At 36.1% G+C, this 27,912-nt stretch overlaps 3 protein-coding genes and 3 long non-coding RNA genes across 10 annotated transcripts in view; 3 read left to right on the top strand and 3 right to left on the bottom strand.

The window, feature by feature from the left end:
• The first annotated feature begins 108 nt into the window (after positions 1 to 108).
• LOC123877730 lies at positions 109 to 24,341 on the top strand. The gene is made up of 3 exons (XR_006798666.1): positions 109 to 1,001; positions 23,427 to 23,432; positions 24,332 to 24,341. It is a non-coding gene; the product is annotated as an uncharacterized LOC123877730 (long non-coding RNA).
• On the top strand, positions 1,188 to 2,357 carry LOC123877729. The gene is made up of 2 exons (XR_006798665.1): positions 1,188 to 1,308; positions 1,620 to 2,357. It is a non-coding gene; the product is annotated as an uncharacterized LOC123877729 (long non-coding RNA).
• On the bottom strand, positions 3,250 to 13,280 carry LOC123877718 (metacaspase-2-like). Of its 5 annotated transcripts, none has more exons than XM_045924578.1 (7): positions 13,262 to 13,280; positions 12,847 to 12,887; positions 11,894 to 12,078; positions 11,230 to 11,544; positions 6,397 to 7,748; positions 5,322 to 5,448; positions 3,250 to 4,238 (listed from the first exon to the last, which is right to left on the bottom strand). In XM_045924578.1, exons 3-7 carry the CDS (start codon positions 12,074 to 12,076, stop codon positions 4,008 to 4,010), a joined length of 2,208 nt encoding a protein of 735 aa, XP_045780534.1. In that variant the 5' UTR covers positions 12,077 to 12,078; positions 12,847 to 12,887; positions 13,262 to 13,280; the 3' UTR covers positions 3,250 to 4,007. The 5 variants fall into 5 exon arrangements, with proteins under 5 accessions (XP_045780534.1, XP_045780531.1, XP_045780532.1 ...); XM_045924575.1 differs by lacking the exon at positions 13,262 to 13,280 and having other exon boundaries at positions 3,250 to 3,954; positions 4,006 to 4,238; positions 12,847 to 13,164; XM_045924576.1 differs by lacking the exon at positions 13,262 to 13,280 and adding an exon at positions 13,033 to 13,164 and having other exon boundaries at positions 12,847 to 12,969.
• LOC123877727 (probable small nuclear ribonucleoprotein Sm D2) lies at positions 13,822 to 15,734 on the top strand. Its single transcript, XM_045924588.1, has 3 exons — positions 13,822 to 13,971; positions 14,050 to 14,302; positions 15,574 to 15,734. Coding segments are annotated over exons 1-3 (360 nt in total). The 5' UTR covers positions 13,822 to 13,969; the 3' UTR covers positions 15,679 to 15,734.
• Positions 17,461 to 18,117, bottom strand: LOC123877731. The gene is made up of 2 exons (XR_006798667.1): positions 17,915 to 18,117; positions 17,461 to 17,855 (listed from the first exon to the last, which is right to left on the bottom strand). It is a non-coding gene; the product is annotated as an uncharacterized LOC123877731 (long non-coding RNA).
• The window catches only part of LOC123877716 (disintegrin and metalloproteinase domain-containing protein 12-like), an 80,970-nt gene continuing 72,759 nt past the window's right edge, over positions 19,702 to 27,912 (bottom strand). Inside the window, exons 17-19 of the mRNA XM_045924570.1 lie at positions 23,387 to 26,115; positions 21,297 to 21,298; positions 19,702 to 19,715 (exon numbers count right to left, since the gene is read on the bottom strand). Coding sequence (XP_045780526.1) covers positions 23,784 to 26,115 — 2,332 coding nt within the window. The 3' untranslated portion in view covers positions 19,702 to 19,715; positions 21,297 to 21,298; positions 23,387 to 23,783. The remainder of the gene's footprint in view (positions 19,716 to 21,296; positions 21,299 to 23,386; positions 26,116 to 27,912) is intronic.

The following is a 27,912-nucleotide window of genomic DNA, read 5'->3' as shown; positions in this document are numbered from 1 at the left end:
CACACACACACACACACACACATACAAACTTTCGCCTTTATAATATTAGTGTGAAGTGTGATTTCTAACCTTAGCTAGAAATAATAAATATACAATATACAAAGTCACAATATGACGAAAATACATATATGAAATACATTTTCGCCATATTGTGATTGTGACATCTTTACTCTTAACCTCTCGTCTGTAAAAAATATTTAAAAAAAAATCAGCGTTATCTGTTTGAAATGACGTCACCTGCGCGCGGGAAGTGAAATTCAGATGGACGTACCAATCGACGCTTGGTACTTTGCACGAAATGAACGACTGTTTGTTGTTCGTTATTTATTATCTGTCTATAATATGACATTAGACTTTAAACTCTAGTCTAATAAACGTCGATTTTCCCTCCTTTTGGACGCGTTATAGGTAGCCATATTTAATGTTATTAATTCTGAGTGATAAAATCAAACAAAATTCATTAGAAACTTAAACTTTATTGTCTTCTTACAACTATTTCAGTTCTTTATATATCTACGAGTAGGCACCTACTTGGTTTCACAAATCCAAATAAATCTTATAAGATGGAGATTATTCTTGTAATATTTACTTACTAAACAAATTAAAATACGTACGTAACTTTTCCTTATTTTAAGAAATAGCACAAAAAAGTACAGGCTTTTTTATGCTAAGCAATTTTATAAAAAATATAATTTGCGCTGTACCTCCTCATACAATGATAATATTTCAAGGATAATATTATCTTTGTACAATACGAAACTATACAGGGTTAAATAAAAAATATCAGAAAGTTCTCGGTACGTAATTATTGTTATCATTAAAACTAACAACTTTAGTTCAGTTCTACAACTTTTTTTGAACTCGATATTTTGTAACATAGTATTTAACATTTTTGTAACATTTTTGTTTTCAATATTTTACATAGTTTCTCTCCTTGTAACTACTCTGTAACATCGGCAACGCCGCGCGAACCACACGTACGTTGACGGTCTCGCCAGATTGTTTGATACCTTTAGAGCGGGGGCACACGACGCGTTTTCGCTACTCTGTGGCGTTGCGGCGGCGGTGATAAATCTGTGTCATGCACGGAACAGAAAAAACAGTGGAAGTGCTAAGTAGGCGTGGCACGCGTGCCACAATTAAGCATCGTTATGCTTAACGGATCCCAGTCGCGTTCTAACATCGCGTAGAGTTGGTAGTTTCACGACAAATTCATATTGCCCTAGCAATGCCGTACTGTTCCGTTTTGGAGTGTAAAAATGATAGTAGGACAAAAAATCTTAAAAATGGAGGTATTTCGTATCATCGGTAAGTAGGATTTTCATTGTTTTCTAATAAATCTTAATTTATTTCAATTTACTAATATTTAATAGAACGGTTAGTCAAAATCAACCTTAAACCATTAAGATAAAGTTTATTTTGGATTGATTCTATTCAATAGCGCTCGTTCGCTACTCAAGTAGTGATGTGGCCAAGTCGAATATTGAATTTATCGATTATATCGGTACAAGGAAATAAATAGTAAAGTAATAATTATAATTTATTAATGAGTGAGACGTTGCATCGATCACTAAATAGACATCAGTAGTTCCTTTAACCTTCATTTTAAATATTTTTAGGTTTCCCAAAGATGCAAGCATCAAAGAGAAATGGATAGATGCAACGAGTAGAGTTAATTGGATACCAACCGAACTGTTCGTCAGCTGTTGAAAGGATAAACAGAAGTAGTATGTCTCAAGATATGTCACAATACGATCAAATTGAGGACGATTCAGAAATTGAAGAACTAGGAGGGCACTTTTCTGATTTCAGTAATAAAGCAATAGCCCATATTGCTGGTTACATTGCCCGAATGTTAATGAAAAAAATAAACTGTGATGTCTGTGTTGACGCATTAGTGACACATCATTTTCAACCAGAGATTTTCGAAAAGAAGTAGCGATAACTCAAATAATGCGAAAGTTCATAGGAACTCCTTTATTTAACGATATTGCCTCCCATCAAATTGGCGAATTTCTTGCGTCCAATCACGTTACCGATTTGATGAAGGCAATAGTCGAAAAATATATAAATGTTCGCATACATCATTTATTAAAATTAAAAATAATACTTTCGAAACGCCAGTTTCTTAACAAATATGTTTTATTTCAAGGGCAATAAATAAAATTTTACTATTTTCATACGTTGCAGTATTTATAGTGCATACTTGTAAAAGGCATGCACACATACCAGCACTTTTATTCAATTTTATATTTACCTTTTTCTAATTTTATTTTAGCGAATGAACAAAATAACGCGTATCTATCGATATCGATAGATAATTCAATGAGCTACGTGGTGCGGCCTTGGCTGAGTAGCATTAGAAATCGACCGATCACGAAAATGTCAACCATATGTTCAACGCTATTAAGTTTATAATTGCTACCACTTAGAATACCGCCATCTATGGTCAAGTAGGGGAATTAACTGGACAATCGAATCTAGTGTGACTATAGCTCGTAAGTACGTTCTTCCGCTAAAGCAAAATAAATCTTATTTCTAGAACGTCAGGGTTTGTTTCCAAATCTGTGACGTAGGCTAGTTTTGACTAAACTTAAAACGACAAATCAAACGGTTTGTTTCTTTGTAGTGCAATATATGTTTATCGGTATATTTGTATGAGTTTGGCGACAGCGGTTCCTATAGTAATTTTGGTGCATTGCACTTCCACTGTTTTTTCTGTTCCGTGGTGTCATGTCACACGATGCGCTCCGGCGCCGCACCGGACCTTCAACCACCGAGACGAAGCGGGGAGGGGTGAATGCGTTGCGACGTCGAAGCGGCACCGCTCTGTGTGCCTAGTGGGAGATTTTTAACCTATTCGATCGCGTAAAAGTTAACTGCGTTTTGTATGGAATTGAAACAGCGCCATCTTCTTGTCACTAGATGGCGCTGTTTCAATTCCATACAAAACGCAGTTAACTTTTACGCGATCGAATAGGTTAAAAATCTCCCACTAGGCACACAGTTGTTTACGAATACCTACATATTATTATAACAAACGGCGCCGCTGTACGGTGAAATCTTTGCGGTGCGGCGCCGCAACGCATCGTGTGCCCCCAGCCCCATATGTCTCATTAGCACCACGTGTATCCTAACTGCTCGCAGCGTTTTGGCAACAGGGACAGTCATAGTGATCGCTGATCATGTGTATTTGGATTCACAGTGTAAGGTCACTTTACAGAAATAACATAATTTATTCAGTTTTTGGTATGAAATAAACCAATACGAAAGTTTTAAGAGTCGTAGAACAAAAGTTGTTAGTTTTAATGATAAAAATTACTTGCAGAGAGCTTTCTGATATTTTTTATTTAACCCTGTATATAAACGTGTACACGGACACAAACTTTAAAAAGTATGATCACAGATTTTTGCTAACTTAACATTTAAATCAGCATGACTCGACTCGATCGCGTGTCTACATATCTTATCAGAGTTTAAAACTTTTGGGGTTCCGTACCCGAAGCTGCCCGAAGGGTACCAACGGGACCCTATTGCTAAGGCTGAGATCTATGTATAGAGCGCACTTTGAGTTTGCTCAGACTTAGACACTGTTAAAACGAGACAGCGTTATACCGCTGACATAATGTCTCGTTTTAACTAAAGTAAATCTAAGTAAAGTTAAAGTGCGCTCTATAGATTTCAACCTAACACTCCACTGTTCGTCCTTCCGCCCGTCTGTCTATCAGCGGGCTGTGTCTCGTGAACCGTAACAGTTAGAGTTGAAATTTTAACAGAATGCGAATCTATTGCCGCTATGACAACAAATAACAAAAATTTCAAAATGACCACCACGAAAATTAAAAAAAAAAAAATTAAAAAGTCTTATTTCTCGTACTATGGGTACGGAACCCTTCGTGTGCGAATGCGACTCGCACTTATCGCTTTAAAAAAGTCTTTTAAAGCGAAAAGTAAAAAAATATTTTTTTACTTTTCGCTTTAAAAGACTTTTTTTTTAACTTTTCGCTTTAAAAAAATCGATTAACCAGCGCACCCACAATAAGTCTCTCGGATATTATTCTTTCGACCTCTCGATTCATCACTCCTGGACCCATGAACCTCGGCTGGTAAACGTCCCTGCGCCATAAAGCGGAGTTCTTGCCCACCTTGTGGCAGGAGCCCTTGAGATGAGCCTCCATGCTGTCCCAGGACACTTCCACACAGTTGCAATAGCCGCAATGGAAACATCCATCACGAATCTAAAAAAAAAATGAACAATCTATACTTACTAATCCATGCTAATATTATAAATGCGAAAGTGTGTCTGTCTGTCTGCTACCTTTTCACGGCCCAACAGTGTAACCGATTCTGATGAAAGGTACAGGGTTAGCTTATATCCCCCGATTCTGACGAAATTTGGTACAGGGTTAGCTTATATCCCGGGGACGGACATAGGCTACTTTTTATCAGGGAAAATCAAAGAGTTCCCGCGGGATTCCTCAAGACCCATCCACTTAACCGATTTGTATGAAATTTGGTACCGAAGTAGCTTGCGTCCCTGTTATCGAAATAGACAACTTTTTATCCCGGAAAATCAAACAGTTCCCACGGGATCTATAAAAATCTAAATCTACGCGGACGAAGTCGCGGGCATCCTCTAGTCACACTAATATTATAAAGGAGAAAGTTTGTATGTGTGTGTGTGTGTGTGTGTGTGTGTGTGTGTGTGTATGTTTGTTACTCTTTCACACAAAAACTACTGGACGGATTGGGCTGAAATTTAGATTGGAGATAGATTATACCCTGGATTAGCACATAGGCTATTTTTTATCCTGGAAAATCAAAGAGTTCCCGCGGGAATTTTAAAACCTACATCCACGCGAACGAAGTCGCGGGTATCAGCTAGTACTATTATAAATACGAAGAAATATTATAATAGACATAATAACGAATTGATTGCCACCTCATACATCAATCGGCACAGTAAATTAGAAGACACGGTGGAACACACAGAATCTAATACAAACATACATACATAGACTGCCAAAATCATAACCTTTCTTTTGGCTTTGCCGTCGGGTAAAAAAATGCAGCAATACTGTTTTGTTTATAGAAAAACGTGCAAACGATGAAGTCAACTCCCATCGGCGGTATTCCCACTAGATTACAACATGGGGTTATTCAAGGGGCGGACCAACAGATTCCTGAAAGGCCAGCAACGCATCGGCGTTACCTCTGGTGCTGCAACGCATGGGCGGCGGTAATCACTTACCATCAGGTGACCTACCTGCTCGTTTGCGAGCTATTTTATTATAAAAAAACAACAGAATCGACGTAATTACCTCTCTAATAAACTCCGAGTCTTCATTAACAATGACGGGTACCTCGGTCATGGCCTCAGCGTGTTTTAACGTTTCGATGTGCCTCTCAAACTCTTGCGGTGGCAAACATACCTCGCATGCTAGACACCTACAGCAAGAGTTAAAATTATACTTTCATAAGCTGTGACACATACATATAAGTATGGTACGCGACAACTCGAGATGGCAATTGGGGTGGGGACGCCTAGCACAGCCCCCGAGCTAGCCTGGTTCGGACGAGCGCGGGTGAAGTGTGGTTGTGCGGGGCGTTCCCCCGTATCATACCCCGATTGCCATCTCGATCTGTCGCGAACTATACATGACTAGGAAGTCATGTATTTCTCAGTAACATATTTTTTTTTTCTGTATCGTCTGGCTTTACAAAGATTAGCCAATGTCAAGTTTGTAGTTATTTGTAACAAGTTAGATAAACTATACAAGTATGGACCCCGTCTGTGCCGGCGCTCGCCGACATACGCACGGCACCCTCTTAGAGCGCTTTCCAGTCAGTTTTAACAAAAAAAAACACTCCAAAAAGGCAGAGCACGCCCGCCAGCTAACACCAACACAGACGAAGTCCCAGTAACATATTGTTGGTAGAATAATAAAAATCTGTTAAGTGCGAGTCAGACTCGCACACGTAAGGTTCCGTACGTAAACATTTCAACTCTCTACCTATTACAGTTCACGAGATACAGACGCTGACAGACGGACGGACAGACAGGCAACGGAAGCTTAGTAGTTGGCACCCTACGTAGTTAGTGGTTGGTACAGAATCCTAAAAATCCGAAAAGCAAGGTTGAAATTATAGAGCGCACTTTGACTTTACTTAAGACTTAAGTTTCAGTTAAAACGGGACATGTTATGCCAGCGTTATTAAGCTGTCTTGTTTTAAGAGTCTTAAGTCTGAGCAAAGTCAAGACGACAGACACGACGGACGGGCGGACGGACAGACAGACAGACAGACAGAGAGACAGATAGACAAACAGACCACAAAGTGATCCTATAAGGGTCCCGTTTTTCCTTTTGAGGTATAGAACCCTAATAAATTACTTACTTAAACAAATTCGGCCTGAGTTCCACCATAAAACAGAAGCATAAAAAGTTTATGCAATATTTATTGTTTATTATCACATCTTTAAACATCAGATGCTCCATAGCGGCTAGGTTCTGTATAAAGATTTTAGTGGCAACCCTATTCAGCGTTACTGCTTTTGGCTTCTTGGGTTTGGAACTCGAGACTTGGTTTACACCAATCGATTTAATTTCCTTAGTTTCAGTATTTTTTGGTATGTTTTCCTTGTCATTGTTGGACAGAGCCTCTAAAATTGCAGATGGCTGAGTCTTTTTTGCACAAAACAGGTTTTCTTCGTCCTTCTTATTATCTTTTGTGCTTGTTGTATCATTTTTATTTGACGTGTCATTTTTGATTGAAGTGTCATTCTTAATTGACTCTTCATTCGTATTTGCTTCATCATTATTACGTTTGATGTGGACGGGGCTTGTAAATAATGTTTTTTTCGTATCAGACACTTTTAGCTCCAATGTTTTTGTTTTGTTTTCGATTTCCTTGTGTTCCAAAATGTGATTTTCGATTGCTTCACAAACAAAATCGATATGCTTGTTGCATTTCTTGCAAAACGCCGTCTTCGATTCGAGATTGATTTGGATATTGTTGTTTTGAAATTCGTTCAATTTATCCAAAATTTTGCCAGAATCAACGGGTATCATATTAGTATCTTTTTGTGTACCCGCCGTATGATTGTTACTTTTGTTTTTCAATTTCTGTAAGCGTTTTTTGTGTAGCTTTAGAATAGTTTGGTGATGTTTTCCGCTAACGTGACGGCCAACATTTCCAGGATCCATCGTATCTTCACACAAAATGCATTTAGCTTTTCCTGATTTGGCACGCGTTATATAGCCACTAGTGCACTTTAATGTTTTGCAAATTTTTTCCTCGTGTTCGTCCTTTTCATCGTATTCGAATTCAGTGTTTTCATTGGCTTTGTATGTACTCGTATTATTTGCATTATCGAATTGATTTATATTACTTACAAAAAGAGAAAATTTTACACGGTCTATTTCATCATTTTCAATTGATTTTGGTTCTTTTTTACCTATTTTATCATTTTCAATTGAATTTGGTTCATTTATTGGTTCATTTTTAGTTATATTACCATTTTCAATTGCTTTTGGCTCAGTTTTAGTCTCTTCTTTTTTAATAGCATCAGATTTAGCAGTCTCATCTTGAAGTAATTTGTCTGTCCGTGTATTGAGTGGTATTTTGTTGTAAGCATCGCAACATTCTTGGTAAAGCGTTTTGTGTTCATCTTCAACAAAATGGGATGTCAATGAATTGATACCAAGAACCATGTTGCATGTCAAGCATTGGAAAGAAAATTCATCAATCTGCAAAATAAAATGGATAAAATTAGTATGTACTGTTTAATGATTAGTTAATTACTACAGAGTCAAAACAAATGTGTAGGAACCTCAGTGTACATCCATGTGTCACCGTCGTTTTATTAAAAAAACTATTAAAGATATATATATATTATACTAGAGGATGCCTAAGTGTGAATAAGGCTGTCTCGAATGCTACAAATACTAGGGCGTCCCCCCGAAGCGACTATAACAACTCTATTATGACCCGCCCGAATGTACCAAAGCTAAGAATAGCGAGCTGGAATGTGGGCTCAATGACTGGACGAGGTGCAGAACTAGCCGAAGTTTTGAAAAGAAGACGAGTAAATATATGCTGCATTCAGGAGACAAAATGGAAAGGGTCCAAAGCGCGTAACATTGGTTACGGTTACAAACTACTTTACCACGGTATAACTAATAAACATAATGGGGTGGGCATTGCAGTAGACAATGATTTGCAGGATCGTATTATTGAAACCAAGAGGATTAGTGACCGCATTATTTACATCAAATTTGCTATGGATCAACAATTGCCAATGAATGTAGTCTCTGTTTACGCCCCGCAAACGGGATGCACCATAACTGAAAAGCAAACTTTTTGGGATGACTTAAATAACTTAATGCAAACTATACCGATCGCTGAGGCTAAGTATGTTGTAGGAGATTTCAATGGGCATGTTGGTGCGAGTGCCGAAGAGTACCGAAGGATTCATGGTGGTTCGGGATATGGAACTAAAAATCCCCAAGGAGAAGAGATAATGCAATTTGCATCAACCTACGACCTCGCTATCGTAAATACATTTTTCACAAAATCACCAGAACACCTAATAACATTTAAGAGTGGTAACAACAAAACCCAAATTGACTATATATTGGCAGACCGTGCCAAACTTAAGTCTTTCAAGGATTGTAAGGTGATCCCGGGAGAGCCCTTAACAACACAACATCGACTACTTGTAGCTGACTTTACGATCCCTAAACCCACAAAATTACTTCGCAGCAAGGAACCACGCATAAAATGGTACAAACTACAGCAACAGGAAGGTGAAGAACTCTGTAAAAACCTCAGTGAATACCTCGATAAAGCCGAACAGCTTCATGATCAAACGCCAAACACCATATGGTCGGATTTTCAAAATCACTGCTTACAGAAAGCATCAGAGATACTTGGAGTATCTAAAGGTCCATTAAAATCTAATAAAGAACCAGCTTGGTGGCAAGCTGAGGTAAAAGACAAACTACACAGAAAAAAGTCAAATTTCAAGACATGGCAACAAAGTGGTGAAGAAGAAGATCGTAGTCAATATAGAACAGCAAAGAAGGAAGCAAGACGAGCAGTAGCCCAGGCCAGAGCAAGAAGTGATGAAAATTTCTATAGTGATTTGCTTCAAGCTAAAGACGATAGGGAGCTTTTCAGGGTAGCAAAACAGAGATATAACAACACCAAGGACATTAGGAATAATAAATACATTAAAAATAAACAGGGTATACTACTCACATCAAATGAAGATATAAGAGACAGGTGGAAAGAATACTATTCTCACTTGTTAAATGAGACTTTTCCATGTTTAGAAATAGTAGAATCAGCTGCTCTGGAAGGACCTATACCAAACATAACCCCAAGGGAAGTACAAGTAGCGGTAACTCTGATGGCTAATAACAAAGCTACTGGTCCTGATAACATCCCAGCAGAACTATGGAAAAGACTAGGCAACGTTGGCATTAATTTTCTAACAACACTATTTAATAAAATATTAATCTATGGTATACCTACTGGCTGGAGGACGAGTTTCTTAGTGCCGTTCTACAAGAATAAGGGGGATGTTAGATTATGCGAAAATTATAGGGCTATTAAATTACTTTCACATACATTTAAGATCTGGGAAAGAGTAATTAACCAACGATTAAAACAACTAACAGCCGTTACAGAAAATCAGTGTGGCTTTGTCACGGGAAAGTCAACCACTGACGCCATTCATACTGTAAGATTGCTAATAGAAAAGTACAGAGACGGCCAGAAAGACCTGCACATGGCTTTTATAGATCTCGAGAAGGCTTTTGACCGAGTACCCCGAAAACTGATATGGGAGGCCCTACGATCCCAACAGGTACCTGAACATTATATTAAATTAGTGAAGGATATGTACTGTAATATAACCACCAAAGTACGAGGACCAGCTGGGATTAGTGATGAGTTTAACGTTGAGGTGGGAGTTCACCAGGGCTCGGCACTGAGTCCTCTCCTTTTTAATCTAGTAATGAATCATCTCACATCTAATATACAGGAGCAGCCGCCTTGGGATCTTCTTTATGCGGACGATGTAGTACTCATAAGAGAAAGCCCAACTGAACTCCAAAACGCCCTCGAAACATGGAGGGCAGCTCTTGAGGATGCCGGTTTAAGAGTAAGTCGAGGAAAAACCGAATACATGTACTGTAATTTTGGTGGTATCGACCAAGGCGCTACCATACAACTGCAAGGGAATCCAGTAAAGAAGGTTGATATGTTTAAATACCTAGGCTCAATGGTGTCAAATAATGGAACTATTGATGCTGACATCACACACAGAATAAACACAGGATGGATGAAATGGAGGGAACTTTCTGGATTGCTGTGCGACCAACGGATGCCTATTCGTATTAAAGGCAAAGTTTATAAAACCGCTGTTCGCCCTGCTCTAATCTATGGCTCGGAGTGCTGGCCTGTAAAAAAAACCCAGGTTTCTAGGATGCATGTAACTGAAATGAAAATGCTGAGATGGGCAGGTGGAGTCACCTTACTAGATAAAATACAGAATAGGCATATTCTGGGCACCTTTAAAGTAGCACCAATCGAAGACAAACTCTTAGAGAGACGGCTGCGGTGGTATGGTCATGTCATGAGAAGACCCGAGGATCACATGACCAGAAGCGTAATACATGTTAGCGCTGGACCCAGACGACGGGGCAGACCTCGACAAACCTGGATGTCAGTAGTATTGAACGACCTGAAAACAGCCCAAATAGACACAATGACGACCCAAAACAGAACAACTTGGAGAAATATGGTTAGGAGAGCCGACCCCAATTAACATGGGAAAAGGCTAGGTCTATATATATACTAGAGGATGCCCGCGACTTCGTCCGCGTGGATTTAGGTTTTTTAAGATCCCGTGGGAACTGTTTGATTTTCTATTCGTGAATAGAAATTTGGCGGATTGTTCTACCTATGAACTGATATCCGAGATTTCTGAACCGATTTGTTTTTGACATTGTTCCATAAAAAATTTGGATTCCAACTCCTCAATCCTGATGCGGCAGGGGATCTGACGCGGGCGAAGCTGCAGGCATCATCTAGTAATAAATAAATAAAACATTGGAAGTCAACCCACACTTTGCTTCTTGGTAGTGAGTTTAACTTTAACTGTAACTGATGTAAGGTTAACCGCACAGTATGCCACTGGCCCTAAAAATTATTATCACTTACCTTGCGATAAATATTTTGTCCACTATCAACTTCCACTTGAATCTGAATGACATTGAGGATGTGGGAAGACTGATTCCTATGAATCTCCTCGTTGTCATATTCAATATTACATACAGCGCAGGAGTCTTCGTTTAGTCCGTTCCACGACTGATCGCTTATGGCAAGTTTTTCAAAAGCAATTATGTGATTGCCCACTCTTTTGAAGGAATTTATGTTTTTATTATCTGCATGTGATTGCTCGGTGACATGCAAACGAACTCTGGCTAGTACTGTGAGCAGTTTGTTGCATAGCTCGCAGAAATATTTGTTCTTGATCTGTAACATTTCATCAATACATCATCATGATCAACCCATTTCCGCCCCACTACTGTGTGGTCCATGACCATGCTGGCCCAATGCGGATTAGCAGGCTTCACACACCTTTGAGACCAGGCCTTGAGAATACAAGCTAAACAGACTTTCATCAAACATTGATAAACCATACCTATTTATCCCTGGCGTTGAACAAGGTACCTAAATTGGTATCAGGTAATATTTTTAAAAACTATGATACCCTAAACAAGGTCAAAATTATATACATGAGCAATTTTTATCCCTTTGTGGAGTCGGTGTCAAATCTGTAATGTGTGAAGACCTTAACTTAGCTGTTGGGATTTAAACATACCTTTTTGATTCCCTCAGCTTTAAACTCCTCAACATATTGTATAGCTTCCAGCTGTTTCAGGTGGACCGGTTTGGCGATGTGTGCCCCTGTGTCCTTTTCCCCCTTGAGATGGGTTTCACAGACCAGACAGAAGCAGTCCACTGTTCCAACTAAAATTGCGTTCTTACTGAAGATTGGCGCCATTTCTGCACAGAAGATATTTTTAAACATGACACAAAGTAGCCATAAACCAGTTTATTTGAACAAAAAATTTGGTTGTCTGTAAAGTCGGTTTACTGAGATAGTTGAACGTGACAACAAAGGCCGATTGTGCTTCTTTGTCGCTCGTTCCGCGCTCTCGCTTGCACTTCAAGCCTTACATGGAACGCCTCAGAGCGAGGTAACGCCGCATGAGTCATGTTTTTTCGTGCGTGCAGCCGGCTCTATCGAATTATAAGACGTTGTCACGTCAAAAAATCTTTTTAAAAACCTATTTCTTATTCTTCTCCAACTAAGGGTAAACTTCTCTGAGGAGATACAACGGTTGGGATTGAAAACTTCAGTTGGTTGGAAGTTATTAACACTTTTATCAAGATACGTTTATTTGTTAAGCCATAAAAACGATACAGTAACACCTAAAATGACCACTTTTAACATTTTCGAATGCATCTCTGTGCTAAACTTCAAAATGTCTGAACATGTCTTCATTCAAATGTCTGGCAGAGGACTTCCCACAGGGCTCTTGCCTCTTATCTTTTCTTTTGGAAGTCGTTTGAAAATAAAAAATTTGCAAGTGTATCACGTTAATAAACGACTTTTGATTGTTTGTGGTGACAGAAAAGCCAACCAAAAGGTAATAGAACCAAACTTAAAAACATTGAATCACTATGCACTAACGTAATAAGTAATTACTAATTAATAATGGACCAAAACCTCACGAATTGAGACTTCTACTTAGATAGGGAGGTACTTACCTATGCTGTGACATTGGCTGTGCCTATGCTCAATGCTGCTACTGGAAATGTTTCCAAATACTTAATTACACAAGTAGGTGTTTTTGAAATACAAACACAAGTTCCATCCTCCAAAACAAAACGCTGTTTGTGAAATAGATACCGAAACCGTTAACAAGACTTGAACTTAGGTAGGTAGGAAGGTACTTGCTAGTTGTAGTAGTTGTTCAAACTCTCAATAATTTAGTTGGTTCAAACTTCAAGTATATTTAACTTATAGCTAACACTTCTAATTCTAATTAGTTTCTAATTCCGTAACTGACCCTTATCGAACACAAAAATTCAAATCACAGATCACTATATACAGTCTAAATTCAAATGAAATTTACAAAAGTTGCGATGAAAGATAAAAGTAGAAACGAAACGGAAAACCGACCAAGAATAAAGTGCAAGTCTTGTGCAAGTGGTTTCATCACGGTTTCATGACGTTCCTTTTTTTCTGGTCGGTGCTGGAAATCCCTCGCCAGAGAGCATTTCTGACCACAGATGAACAACTCAAAGATGAATGTAAATGAAAATTCACACTATCAACAATTAAAATAATTTAGGTATTGAACAGTTGGCAGCACTTTGCAATAAACTCGCCGAGAAGAGAAGTGTAAAACACTTCCAAGGAGTCCACGATAGAACAACAGCTTGAAAGTGATTCATTTCCATCGCATTCTTCACTCGTTTTGTAATACCCACGGGAAAGCGTGATTTTGGAGTGAACTACTTTGTTTGATGCCATGAGTATAAAAGTGTAAAACGTTTTGGAACATATTGTATTTAAAAGCACCATATAGCTCTATGGAATGTTGTACGTTCTACGGTGCATCAGTGGCTAGAATCCAGAGCCGTAAAGCCAGTCAAAAAAAATTATATATCCATAGACAATAGTGTTGCTCCTTGGTTGCTCCATTCCATGGACCAGTGAATTATATCTCTAATCTCTATGCTCCATTCTCTATTTTCTCTTTGTCCTGTCCTATCTATGGTCAATTGTCATTTTGTCGCTTGCTTATTCACGCGCCCGCTAAATATTTAGCCAAAATAAACGTTTTACTAATTATTTAGTTCTAATTTAAGCACAAATTATATCATAATGTAAGTTTTCGTCTTTAAACAAATATATTTTATGTATTTTGTAGCGTTTATATTCAAAATCAATGATACAAATTACAGGGCGTCCACATCCAAGCCACGCTCTGAAATGACTTTGGAAGAGTTATCTAAGATTGAGGATGAAGAATTCAGCACTGGTCCTCTTTCAGTGCTTACACAGTCTGTAAAGAACAATACTCAAGTCCTTATAAACTGTCGTAACAACAAGAAACTTTTGGGTCGAGTAAAGGCGTTCGACCGGCATTGTAACATGGTCCTTGAAAATGTAAAGGAAATGTGGACTGAAGTACCAAGAACAGGCAAAGGGAAGAAGGTAATCGTTTTCTTCACTATTTTTTCGAATTTACTAACATTTTTCCCCCAACCTAAATAGTTAGGTTACCTACCAATTAATTATTATCTGACTGGATGTAAAGCATGTTTCTGCTAAGGTGTCTGTAATATTTCATATCCAACATGTAATACCTACTCCACCAGTTGCCTATGTAAATGTTATCTACAGTAAGTTTTGGCTATTGAAAAACTCATCAAATTAAATGTAGTAAATTCAAAATCTACCTGTGCCTCTTTGAAAGTAGGTTAAATACAAGTTTCAAATAATATATAAGCTTTCAGAGTGTTTGTCTCATATAAGTTTGAAGTTATTATATGGACTTTGATGTCTGAAGTCCATTATGAAGAGAGAGTACAGCGCTTCTTCAACATCCTTTTGCTAGATGTAAAAGAAGATATTTTACAGATAATGCGTTAAAAATGACTACTCTTTCGTCATTTTAACTTTATTTGTCAAAATATCATGTCAATAGTATGATTTTAATCCTTATTTTAAAGGTCAACCATAGTTTAAAGATGACAGTTGGCCCAGAGTTCAATTGTGAGTTATTTTGTATGGATAGTACATATATCAAACATGAAGACAAAACTAAGAGACTTGGGTCATATATTTTGTAGTGATCTCTTCTACTTGTGCATTTTTGTCATCTGTCTTACTCATCACCCAGCATTAATTATTATGCCAATGTAATATGTGAACATTTATATATGGATTCTGTCATTGATTTTGTTTTTAGGGTTCCGTACCTCGAAAGGAAAAGGGGAACCCTTATAGGATCACTTTATTGTCTGTCTGTCCGTCCGTCATGTCTATCAAGAAAACCTATAGGGTACTTCCCGTTGACCTAGAATCATGAAATTTGACCAGTAGGTAGGTCTTATAGCACAAGTAAAGGAATAAATCCGAAAACCGTAAATTAGTGGTTACATCATTAAAAAAAATTTTTAAATGTGTTTCAATTTTCAAAGTAAGAATTATCTTACTTAGTTATAACTATACCAAGTGGGGTTATCATATGAAAGGGCTTTACTAGTACATTCTAAAACAGGTTTTTATTTATTTTTATGCATAATAGTTTTTGATTTATGTCAGAAAAAATACCCAAGTAGGGAACCCTCGGTGCGCGAGTCTGACTCGCACTTGGCCGGTGTTTTTGAATCTTTATCAACTCAAAAATGTTCAGCAAATAAGTTCATGAATTCATTTCGTTAATAATAATTTTCTTACAAATTATGCATTTTGTTTTTCAGGGCAAAGCTGTAAACAAAGATAAGTTCATCTCAAAGATGTTCCTCCGTGGTGACTCCGTGATCTTAGTGCTAAGGAATCCACTGGCAACTGCGGCGGGCAAATAGATACTAAGTTTAGTTAATTAAGATTTCCACTTCATTTAATAAAGTTTTGCTAAGTATTTACCATGGTTATTTCTTTCTTTCATAACCTTTTCAACCAATCAGTAGTGTCCATTTTAAGGTTGCTTTCTGGCCAATGCCGGAGGTTTAATAACCCTAAAGCGGAATTTACATTATGAGATTAGTGGCACATTAATTTCATTATCAATTCTACATGTAAACGTCTAATTTTGTAATGCATGAATAGAATAGATTTTTATTCAAGTAGACTTTTACAAGTGCTTTTGAATCCTCAAAATAATTTACCACTACCACTACATGCATAACGAAAGTAGACGTTTACATGTGCAGGGCTGGTTTCACAATCATCAAATAAACTTCGTCTAACAAATGAATTAGTAATTTTGACACATTCCCAATACATTTTTTTACTGTATGTTTGATAAAGTTTTATCTAGCGCTTATGACCGCTACCGAACCGGTCCTAAGAAATTATATTCAAGATTGGCTGAGCCTAAACACTATGGTTATATACAGGCGATGGGCCGAAGTTGATTGACGTCTGGATTTCAAACGCGAGCAGACGTTGCCTTGTGTGTGGTGTCTTCTCGACAAACTAACGTTTATCAGGGTACGGACCTCGAGGCCGAAGCTCCTTGCCCGGGCGTGTCCTCACAGGTTCTTTGCTACCTGGATTATAAGGGCTGAGGTCGCGCCTGAATTCGACGTCGGCCTTGAGGCATCTGGATTCTCTCTATCGGCTCTCTCTCTTGGTAGTGCCATATCCGGTGGGTGGGTTAACGTTGCCTTGCATTGCTAAAATGTAGAGTTCATGAGTGTTTAAGAGATGGCGCTGATTTATTTAGTAATTAACGGTGAAAAATTTTTGTTCAGATGATCATATCTTGTCATTTATATCAATGCTTCTAATATTTTAAAACAACTGTATTTGACGAGCTCCCTGGCGCAGTGGTCTTATTTATGGGAGGTCCCGGACTTGATTCCCGGCAGGGTTGAGAATTTTATAATTTCCTAATCACTGGTCTGGTCTGGTGAGAGGCTTCGGCCGTGGCTAGTTACCAACTGTAAGGTTATTTTTAAAAATTGATTTGAGTTGTCAAAAATAATATAAAATTATTAATTTAACTAATGCAGGTAGTTTGATAAAATCGATATTTGGCTCATTCGATGTCATACAATCTGTTGCTAGGAGGCCAACAAGATTGAACTTGCATAAATACGGGTGTTTCGAAGGTTTTAGTTTAGTCTCCTTCCGAGATTCGGGGCGATATCGCATATTTTCGGTATTTGGATTGTGAACTGGATAATTAGATGTTGTGATAGCAATCACACTCTAATTAAATTATTTATTTTGGCATTAGTTTGTTTAGATTAAAACTCTCGGATAACCTTACACATTAAACTTGTGTTTTTTTGTGTTGGTTTTGGAGAGGACATTCCAATAATTCGATAAAAATATTTAAATAATACCTGCTTTTCTGAGTGACGCCAATACACCCTACCGGCAATGCCGTGTCGCCAAGCGATATTCGGCATGATGCCGTGTAGAAACCAAAGCGGTATTTAATAAAAACTGCCGTACCCATTCCAGGTTAGCCCGCTTCCATCATAGACTGCATCATCACTTACCACTAGGTGAGATTGCAGTCAAGGTCTAACTTGTATCTGAATAATAAACTAAAATATAATTATAAAATATGACACCCAAGTGGTGTTGTTGACAAGACGACGTTAGGAATAAACTCTATAAAGAAAACTTCAAAATGTAGCAAATCTCATTTATTTAGAGAATAAAGAGAAATAAAAGGTCTCTTAACGATATTAATTAAACCATAGTAAGTAATTACTCAATACATTAAGTGCAAAAAATGTTTGACAAATTGCAGTCTCGCCGTAAAAATAAAAGCGATTTTTTCCAACTACCTACACACGTTGTTTTAATATACTTTTCGATCGAAACACTTTTAATAAATCTTCTTTGGTTGTATCTACAGTAATGTACTTAACATACTCACTTTCAAAATACATTTATTCATGACAATTATCACAAAAGAATATCAAAAAAAAAAAATTACGCAAAAAATTAACTAAGTTATTTTGATAATTGAACTAATTTTGGCTCCAAGCAAATCATCATAAAAGAAAAATTCAAGTAAATTCTTACTGACATAAACTTGAGTACTTAAGTAATTTTTTTATAATTAAGTTTTGCGAAAACGAAAATTACTGGGTCAATTTTTACTAACTTTTAACCCAGTAGTTTTTGTTTTCGTAAAAAAAAATCTAGCATTCATCGAATTCGTTCTTAATGAAATAAAAATATTAAGATATGGTACACAAATTAACATCAAATACCTAATATTAAAGTAAATAGTACAACACAATATCATTGGGCATAGTTTCCCAAAGTTCATATCTTAACAGGGCTCTCTCCGTCACTCGTTTCATACAATCGTAGTTCCAATTTCATTTGAATATTAAACAACCAAAGTCCATGAAATTTTGCAGACATATTCTAGAAACTAATATCTGTGTCTGTGGTGTTTTAGATTTTTCTAAAAATATGTAGTTTTTAAATTACAGGGGCTCAAAGATTTGTATCAAATATTTTAAGATCGCGTAACTTTGAAACCGAATATTTTAACAGAAATCTGGAAAACCACAGACATAGATATTAGTTTCTAGAATATGTCTGCAAAATTTCATGGACTTTGGTTGCTTAATATTCAAATGAAATTGGAACTACGATTGTATGAAACGAGTGACGGAGAGAGCCCTCTTAATAGTAAGATTTATTTTGACAGTGCAAGCAACGTTAAACAAGTAAGTATATAAGTAGGTAGTCTTAATAAAGGGTGCACCTATTTTGAAGCGTAAAAATAAATAATACTTTACAAATCTCTATCAGCAATAAACCTATTTATTTTATATAATATGAAATAGTAAATACACAACATGTTTGACTGTTACAAAAAATACAATTTAACATTAAATCTGTAACATTATACTTTCACTGTTTATTTATATGAATGAACTCGGCTAATTTTCACATATGTACTTCATATTAATAGAATCGACTTAAACTTTCGTGCCGTAATGATCCACTTTGAATTATACTCAACTAGGTACTTTATATTTCCTACAATTTCTGGAAAAAAAAATTGTTTTGGAAGTATTATATCTAAAAATTAAATGCAAAAATATTTCTACACACGTAGTCAAGATAATTCAAGACAAGTAAACTAGAATTAGGGAGAAACTCCGAGAGGGTAATCAGAAATAGACTATTTCTCTATATTTAATTAATATATTGATAAAATCCAATAGTTAAATATCACAATTCTTACATCGATGTAACTATAATCGGATTAAATAATCATCATTCACATTCATAACACACAAATCACACTTTGACAGGGTTTCTTAACTACTATCGCGGGCCATTCAAAACAAATTATTGCAAAGTTCGTCAAACTATATTTTTATACAGTTTAAGTTACAAACTGGCGAGAAGAGGAAAAAAAAACAGAAAACGTGGGATGAGTATGGGAACGCAATGTGAAAGATATTTTACTGGTAGAGTTCAAATATTTAGGGATAGAATGTTTTAGGAAGAAAGTAAAAGTAAGTAATTCATTATAATAGTAATGAGTAATTATAATATTGACTGATAAACAAATATTTCAAAGGCCCGCGATGTAAAGGTTGAGAAACACTGATCTATATTGCTTTTGCGACATATCAGCACCACATTTGTACCAAGCTGGCAGTGGATAAATGGACGTATAAGTGTAGCATATTGGTATAATTATCGCAGTAATTAATTATATTTATTATTTACGCGAGTCGTTCAAGGCATTACCAATTAATATTAAGTAAAATGATTATTACCTTTAACTTATTAAATAAAATATGCATGCATTTTTTTTCTACTCTCTCCGTCACTCGTTCCATACAAACGTAGTTCCAATTTCATTTGAATATTAAGCAAGGCACAGATATTAGTTTCTATAATATGTCTGCAAAATTTCATGAACTTTGTTTGCTTAATATTCAAATGAAATTGGAACTACGATTGTATGGAGTAAGTGACGGAGAGAGCCCTGTTAACACTTGTACCAAATTCTTTGTCGAACGACAATGAAAACATAGATACAGATTTTGATTGATAAATAGCCAGTAATATATATTTTCTACTGTAAAGTAAGTAATGGAATTCAGTAATTTTAATTTTTACTAACGACATTACACAGTAATTTATATTGTTACTGGCCTTACGACAGTAATTTTTAAATTTACTGTGTCATGGCGTCCAGTAAAGCCTTGAACTGGTGGCATGTATAAGAACAAGCTACGCGCTATCACACACTCACTGTTATATCTAGCACCAATATTTTCACCTACTTATTTCGATTCTATGCAAGTTTAATGTAAGCGTTGCAGGCCATTCCATATCTCAGAGTCTATGTAATTCGTTGTACAGTACCTGACGGGAAGTATCCAGCAAAATATAACTTCTAGATTTTATTGCAAGAAAACAGGTTTTATTATAAGAAAATTAAATTATTCATCAATTTTTAACTATTATTTTAATTAATCTAAATATATATATATATATATATATATATATATATATATATATATATATATATATATATATATATATATATATATATATATATATATTAGGCCGGGATTACATCTGTAAATTGTAGTTAGGTACTCATGTAATTAATTAGCTTATGTAATTAATTGACAACTTTATAAGGGAAACTATAAGAATCTTTACATTAGTCGTAAGTTAATCATGTAAGCTACTTACATGAGTAATTGCCTTACTAATATGAAAACAAGTGAAGAGAGAAAGTGGAAATACTCTTAGTCTTTAGTTAGTCTACTTAGACTTAGTCCAAGCAATCAATCCTAGTAATGGGCAGCCATTTTTAGAAGCACGCTCGACAGTGTCAAAAGGTGAGTAAACAGGTAGCGTAAAGACGTGTATAGACAACAGTCTATCTAACATTACATAGACCCTTGGACACGGAATAGACCTGCTCACTGCTGGTTATACAACGCTTGAAGGCAGCGACCGACACAAGCAAGTCACTCTGATGACTACAGTAATTCAGACTCAGATTAGTACTTTAACTTTGCTTAGACTTTAGTCAGAGTTAAGGTGCATGAGACGGGTCTGCCCGCGAAATTAAATTTAATTTCGTTTTTCGCAATTTGTAAACTAATACGACAAAGTAGGCTTATGGCAATTTAATTGCGCCAATAGCAGTATCGTCCTCACAGGTTTATATAAAAATCTTTACTTGAAAGGGTCCAGTTTAAGAAATTAGTTTAATTATCGACTAATTTGTGAGTAACTCATGTCAAACTCATTTCTTTGACTAATTTCTTGAACTGAACACTTTCAAGTAAATATTTTTTTGTAATCCTGTGAAGATGATACTGCCATTGGCGGAATTAGAATGCTATAAGCCTACTTTGTCGTATTTGTTTACGAATAGCGAAAAACGAAATTAAATTTGAATTTCGCGGGCAGACCTGGGTCATGAACCTTAAAATGAGACAGATTCGAGTATGTCAGAGACATCTATCTCATTTAAGCATCAAAGATCTATAGATCTGTCTTCTTTCAAGATCTATAACTAAAACGTACTTTGATTTGCTCAGGTTACAGATTTATACCAGCGATATACGTACGCTTTATAGATCATAAAGCGTACGTATATCGCTGGTATACTATCTGTCTCGTTCTAAATCTGTTTCGTTCTAACTAAGTATACCTAACTTAAGTCTGAGCAAAGTCAAAATCCGCTCAATTGATCTCTGATTTAGTCGTCGAGCTGGCAAATGATTCCAAACTAAAATCGTTCGCCATCTCAGACCTATCATAACAATATCACACCTATTATAATTTTATGCTATCTAAAGTCTTTATAAAAATACAAATTAATTTACGATTAAGACACTTGTTTGAATTAAATTTAACAAAATAAGGAATTAAATATTTACAGAAGCTTATATTTATTATATTAATATTATTTACAACTTAAAATTATATTTATTTACCCAATTATGTCTCCTACTCATCAAAATGCCATTCTATATCAAAATATGAACACGTTAATTTAAAAAATATTGATTATTTCTAATAATCACGTCCTTTCTGTATGTACTATTGATAATATTATTTCATGATTACAATACAAGTTTCAGACGGTCATTAGATATCGCGATATATGATCCCGTCAATAATTATTGATGTATAAACGCGACTAGAACTTTATTTGTTATCCCAAATTTTGAAAAGAATCTATACCGACTAAATCTGATCATCTACCGACTAAATCTTTATCACATTGCGGCCATACCAATAACCAATTTGGGGTAAGATCAAAAGAGAGAAGGTAGGTAATTTTGAGAGTTCTGTGTCTGGCTTCACATTTAAATTGCGCTTTGTGCTACACACTTGACGACTCAAAATGAGATGTTGCTACGCGACTCTAAAACGCTACTCACAAATCATAAAACTAGGCTCGTCTGGTCGTTTGTGCCTTCATAATTATTGGCTGAATTTCTGATAATCTTGCCTACTACATAATTATACAATGAGTGTCAAAAATTAATTATTTGATCACAAGTGATTACAATTTTTGTTCTGCTGATAAAATTCGGTCCTACAGCCGTGTTATTATGATATTACAACGCGATATTTATTGACTGTCTGATTCTTGCAGTACACAAAAGTATCCTTTTATTTTTGATGAAATTATATTAACTGTAAACTTTCCTCTCATAATAATATATGATCAATTAAGTATTATTTAGTAAAAAGAAATGTTGCTTTATTATATTATCGTTTTTTAGCAAATTGCATTTTTGTTACACTAAAACTAGATATTACTGTTCATTTTTTAAACATAATCGACTAGATACTTCTGTTTGTATACAAAAGGGAGTTTTTCATAGTATTTTTATAATTTCAAGACTTACTTTTACTGTAAAAGTGCAGCCTTTAGACCTTTACATAGAGCTTAAACAGTATTATTGACAATATTTGACACGATATTGATGCAATATAATCGAGAATAATAACTTAATAGATCAATGTCAATATTACAACGAATGGTGCTAATTTGATTGTATAAAGTCGCTAAACTAATCAAAATTGAAAAGTCTTGCTATCCTTTTCACAATGGTCTTTGTAAAACAGGAAAGCACTATTATCTAGTCCTTTCGGTTTAATGAAGTTTGAAGATTTGAATACAACCGAATTAACATCAATACTAGTTTTTCAAAAATATTGAATGTATAAAGACAAATCCGCTCAAATATGATTGATTTCGTATCGATTTATGTCACTATTCTGAATTTCGTCAAATATTTTTTTCTTAACTATGCGTTTACTTATCAGCGTAATAATAAAGAAAACAATTGAAGCGAAGCGACGCTAATTATTCCTTCTCACTCATGCACTGTACACAGTTACATTGTGTAAATGCGATCGAACATTTCTTTCTTTTCTTTTCGATTAGTTTCTTTTTTTTTCTCTCGTCTGGCTTTACACAGATTAGCCAAAGTCAGGTATTAGTTTCTTTATTAGCACGCGTTATATATGACAACTTAAACTTCAAAAAATGATCACGTTCGGAACCAAGGTTCGGAATTAAAACTTGACAAATAATGCATATATTTTGAGATCTAACTCGCCATTTTAGCTCTGTGTCAACTGTCACTTCGAAAGTACGATTTTAGTTTTTAATTTAAAGGTGAATCGTACTTTTGACTTCAGACATTTGACGATAAAGGATCCTACGTAATGCTTATGTGTATTTTATAAACTAGAATCTCAATAACTCAGTTCCCAATTTACTTGCTCTCTTCTCTGCAAAAATTCATTTCATTCAGAAAAACTTAATTATAAAAATATGTATCGTTTTTCTGTAACCTATCGCGTTGTCCGTTAGTGGACGAATTTCGCATACTTCATTCAAGGAAAAAAAAAACTCGTTTTTTTTAAATAAAGCGCTAAATGGAGATCTTTGAAATAATTCCTAGTTATAGTTTAGAATATGCTATTTCTTAACTGCAATTTCTTTCCCTAAAGATTTTCTATTTTCAAATTTCTGCTGCAAACTCGCAACGTTCGACGGTTTCGCGGCTAACTTCGTTGTATTGGGTTTTATATTCGTATCAGTCTTTTGTACTATCGTACTTGGTTTCGGGACGATTTTCGGTCGATTTTTGTTCAAATTATCCGCTATTGCCTTAACGTTAGAGTCTGTTTTCGAATTGGCACGGTTCAGAGGCGGATTTTTATCAGTTTTAGTTGTTGGTACACTGGCCGGTTTTAATGCCGGGCCTGTTTTTACAGCCTTTTTGTCTATTGTAGGTGCAGGCCTTAATGGAGGTCGATTGTCGGTTTTTACTGTACTCGGCTTAGCTGCTAATTTCGGTGGTTCTACTTTATTGTTATTAATGACATCTGGTGCTTTAACGTTTTTAGTATCTGGGACTGTACAACTCGATACCAAATCTGGACTATTTGGTATAGTTTTCAGACTTTTGGGCACTGCTTTCGGCGATTGCGGTACGCTTTTGAACGTAGATGTTCTTAGACCAGGTGGGGTCACTTGTCTCGTAAAAGTTGGTATTTTTGAGTTCACTTTTTCTGTATCTTGTTTGGGATCGTCCTTTTGCATATACGTTGGCACATTCACCGCAGAGGGATGTAAATAACCACTGCTCGTTGTCGACGCATTAGATTTTGCCCCCGAGTTGTTGTACACACTCTCTGGTCTTTTATAATCTGTGTTCATGTATGTGCTGTCTCTTTTATTCTCAGCGATTTTCTTTTCCTTCTCTTTCTTTCTTGAAAGCGTAGAGGCAGAGTATATTGAGTCGAAGTTTCTATTTTGTATCTCGCTCACGATTTCTCCTAACAAACCCATGCTTTCAGTACTTCCCGAGCTAGAATTTATAGGTTTTGGCGTTTTGTATTCTTCTGCTGGTTGTTGAATAGCTTTTGGGGGAATAGTCGATATTTTACTAGGTAAAGGTTTTGGCAAAGGTTTGAAATGGTGTTCGGGACTTTCTTCTATAATGGCATAGATATTATCGCCTGATTCCTCGTCTATGTGGGCTAAAGGTGCTGGTTTCTCTTCTATGCAATCCACATAATCTGTAGATTTAATTTCGTTTTGTATTTTCGGTTTCTGGTATATCGTTGGTTCGTCGGGCTTCGATTGGTTTGGTAAAGGAGGGGGTGGGGCAGTTGGTCTTCCCACACAAGATAAAGGCCTTGGCACTCCTGGAGCTTGCCTCATTGAACCAAAGCTTTGGATCGTCGGTTTCTGAGCAAGTGGTGCCCTCATACTTTGAGCCCGATTTACAAACGCTTTCGAATCATCTCCATCTTCGGAATCAGAAACCACAGGTACAGTGTTAACCGATAACTCAATATCTTTCTGCAAAATAGGATTCGATATTTGCAAATTTCGCAACGCGGTTTTATCGGCAGTTTTAAGTACTTTGACTTGATTGTTTGGATTTTTGGGTAAAGAATGACTCCTTTCGACAGGGTTTCGTTCTTTTTCCTTAGGCTTGTCATGTTTTAGGAATGAAGCGATTCTATTTAGAGATATTCCTTCTTTGACTTTTTTTGGTTCTTCTGGTAACGGTTTTTGGGGGACATTGCCAGCGCAATGCATGCTTAAAGGTCTTTTTGGTAAATCCGGTGAAAAACTTGGTACGGTAGGAGCCTGACGTATAGGTCCCATCGTTTTTGAGCCTTGGAGCGGGGAAATCAGTTCCTTCGCGGTACATGTGGAAGCTTCCAGAATTGGACTGGAAATTACTGGTCTAGAGGCTGGATTAGGGACGCTTGAATCTTCTTCGGATTTTTCAGAGCCTATTAATGCCTTTATACGGTTTTGGACTGAACTATTGGTTCTTTTGACTGAAGGGCTTGTATTGGTGGGTGGTTTAGTGGTGAGTGGTACTACTGGCAAGGGAGGGGCTGAACGCATTACGGGTTTTAACGCTTGGCTGATATTCTGGCTGTTACTACCGCTTCTGTGTACAGGAGTAATTTTAGCACTTTTCGGAACATTCTCGGGTTTCTTGGCTTTATCTTCGTTTTCATTTTGCGGCGGGTTCTTGTCGATAGGTGTGAGGGAGAAGCCTTTGAAATTGCCGAAAAAGTTGACGGAAGGGTTTAGATTTCCAGAAGGGCTATGCTCGGAATCACTTCGTAGCAGGCTGGAACTCATATCGTCAGGGTTAGAAAGGGTGTGAACGTTGACGGGCTGAGCGTTATTTTGAGAGTTGTTTTGGAAATTGGCAGCGAACTTGCTTGCGCTTCGTGAAATACGTCGTTGTAGGCTGTTCTTCTTTGGTGATTGGACCCTGTGGATACAAAAATTTTATAAATAAACTGTTATAAATAAAGTATTGACCATGAAGTGACCATAGAGCATTAAACATGAGACCTGGCCCAGTGACGTCACTGTACAGTCTGCATAAAGACGCAGTCAATGTATTGAAAAACGTAAATGGTTAAAAAATGTGTTGCTTACTAATACGGGAGCTTTTGGAGTACTGTGAAGTGTAGGAAAAGCTAGGTCTCATGAACGCATACGTATTTTATAACTATATTTTTGCCTGTTTTTAGCTTAGGACACGTGTTCAGTAAGTAGATATTTAGGAGTTAAAACAGCTTTTTTAATGTTTTTTCAACATTTACAAAAATTATTACGGTACATGCTCAAGGACATGCTAAAACATGCGTATTTTAAGAGAGCATTCAAATCAACAAAGTAAATAAGCTTTAGTAAAATTAGTTAAAATCATGCAGATGAGGTATGGCATATTACTAAACAGAGAGGAGTTTACTTATGTGAGAGAGAATGATTTATTCTACTCATGTTTTTTCTAAACATAAAGACGCAGACACATTGCTGTATTGTGGTGTGTCGCAGAGCAATCCGAATACAACGATCGAACAATAGGAATACGCCTCAATCGCCAAAGAGCCTTGATTTTGATCACCTTTTTTTGGCGGCACAACATACAGTAATGCGTTTGCAGCTTTACATTTTGTTTGTAAGTAAGGTTAGAATAGGCGCAACGCACACTGGGAGAGCGAAGAGGAGCCAAGTCATCTAATAATAACTCAAATTTTATATTTTGGTTTCAGTATGCCAATTTTAACCGTATGTTAAAGAACAATAAACCGAGCTTAAGTTTTTTTATCAAAAATACTCCACTTCGACTGAACACTGTATGCGCCGGCCTTTAGACAGACCATCATGCAAAGCACAGAAAACCCAAAAAACACTCACCAAAACCCACAGTGCAGACAAACATCTAAAGTATCTACAAAGGTGTGTATTGCCAGATAGGAAAGGAAGAGAAAAAAGATCACTGGCAACATTATTAGTGAAATGAAAAAGAAGTATCCAAAAATAGTTTTATTGTAAAGAATTATAGGCAAGGCTCAGAGGGTCAATAAATATCGCTAAATATCCGGCGAACTTCATATTAATAACTAGGGGTTTTAGCATTTAAACTACAGTGTTAACACGGACATACTATATTATTATGACTTTTATTCGGCATCGCGATGCTTGTATTTTGTTACAATTCCTCAAAAATCTATTATCCATAATATTTTTATTTGAAAATGTCGAAAGGTGATACCAAAATATAATGGATAAATATTGAGATAGATATCACGATTTTGTATTGCAATATTTATTGACAATCTGACCCCAGCCTATTATTTAAATTATACTAAAAACAAAATCTAAGATAAAAATATGTAAAAATTAATGCAAGACTTAATTATCTATCTACTTATTAAAATGCAAACTAGTAAACAATGGATTTGGACGAAAACATGACATTTTAAAGCAATTGAGTATCAATATAAATATTGAATTAATTGAATATTGTTAAATTTTAAAGTATTGAATAATACTATTTTTTTTAAATATTTGAATAGTAATTGGTTCTTACATCAATGATGATTATACTTTTACTAGCGAAATAAATTATTAATGACAAAATATGTTACGTCCAAAAACATTCTCATTTCTATAATAATATAATTATGTTATCATACAAATAAACCCAGGCACATTTAAAAACAACTATACATTCAATATATCCATGAACAAATGAAATCAAAACACACAAATACAC

This window comes from Maniola jurtina, chromosome 24, assembly GCF_905333055.1.
Source record: "Maniola jurtina chromosome 24, ilManJurt1.1, whole genome shotgun sequence".
Lineage (NCBI taxonomy): Eukaryota > Metazoa > Arthropoda > Insecta > Lepidoptera > Nymphalidae > Maniola > Maniola jurtina.
The sequence above is the reverse complement of the archived record's forward strand: the minus strand, read 5'-3'. Positions and strand labels throughout refer to the sequence as shown.

Coding starts and splice junctions, on each gene's coding strand:
- LOC123877718 (XM_045924578.1), bottom strand. CDS start 12,076: ATGGCGCCAATCTTCAGTAAGAACGCAATTTTAGTTGGAACAGTGGAC. Junction 11,545..11,893: donor AAGCTGAGGGAATCAAAAAG/GTATGTTTAAAT, acceptor GAAATGTTACAG/ATCAAGAACAAATATTTCTG. Junction 5,449..6,396: donor CTCAGGCCGAATTTGTTTAA/GTAAGTAATTTA, acceptor CTCTTGCTGTAG/GTGTCTAGCATGCGAGGTAT.
- LOC123877727 (XM_045924588.1), top strand. Junction 14,303..15,573: donor GAACAGGCAAAGGGAAGAAG/GTAATCGTTTTC, acceptor TTTGTTTTTCAG/GGCAAAGCTGTAAACAAAGA.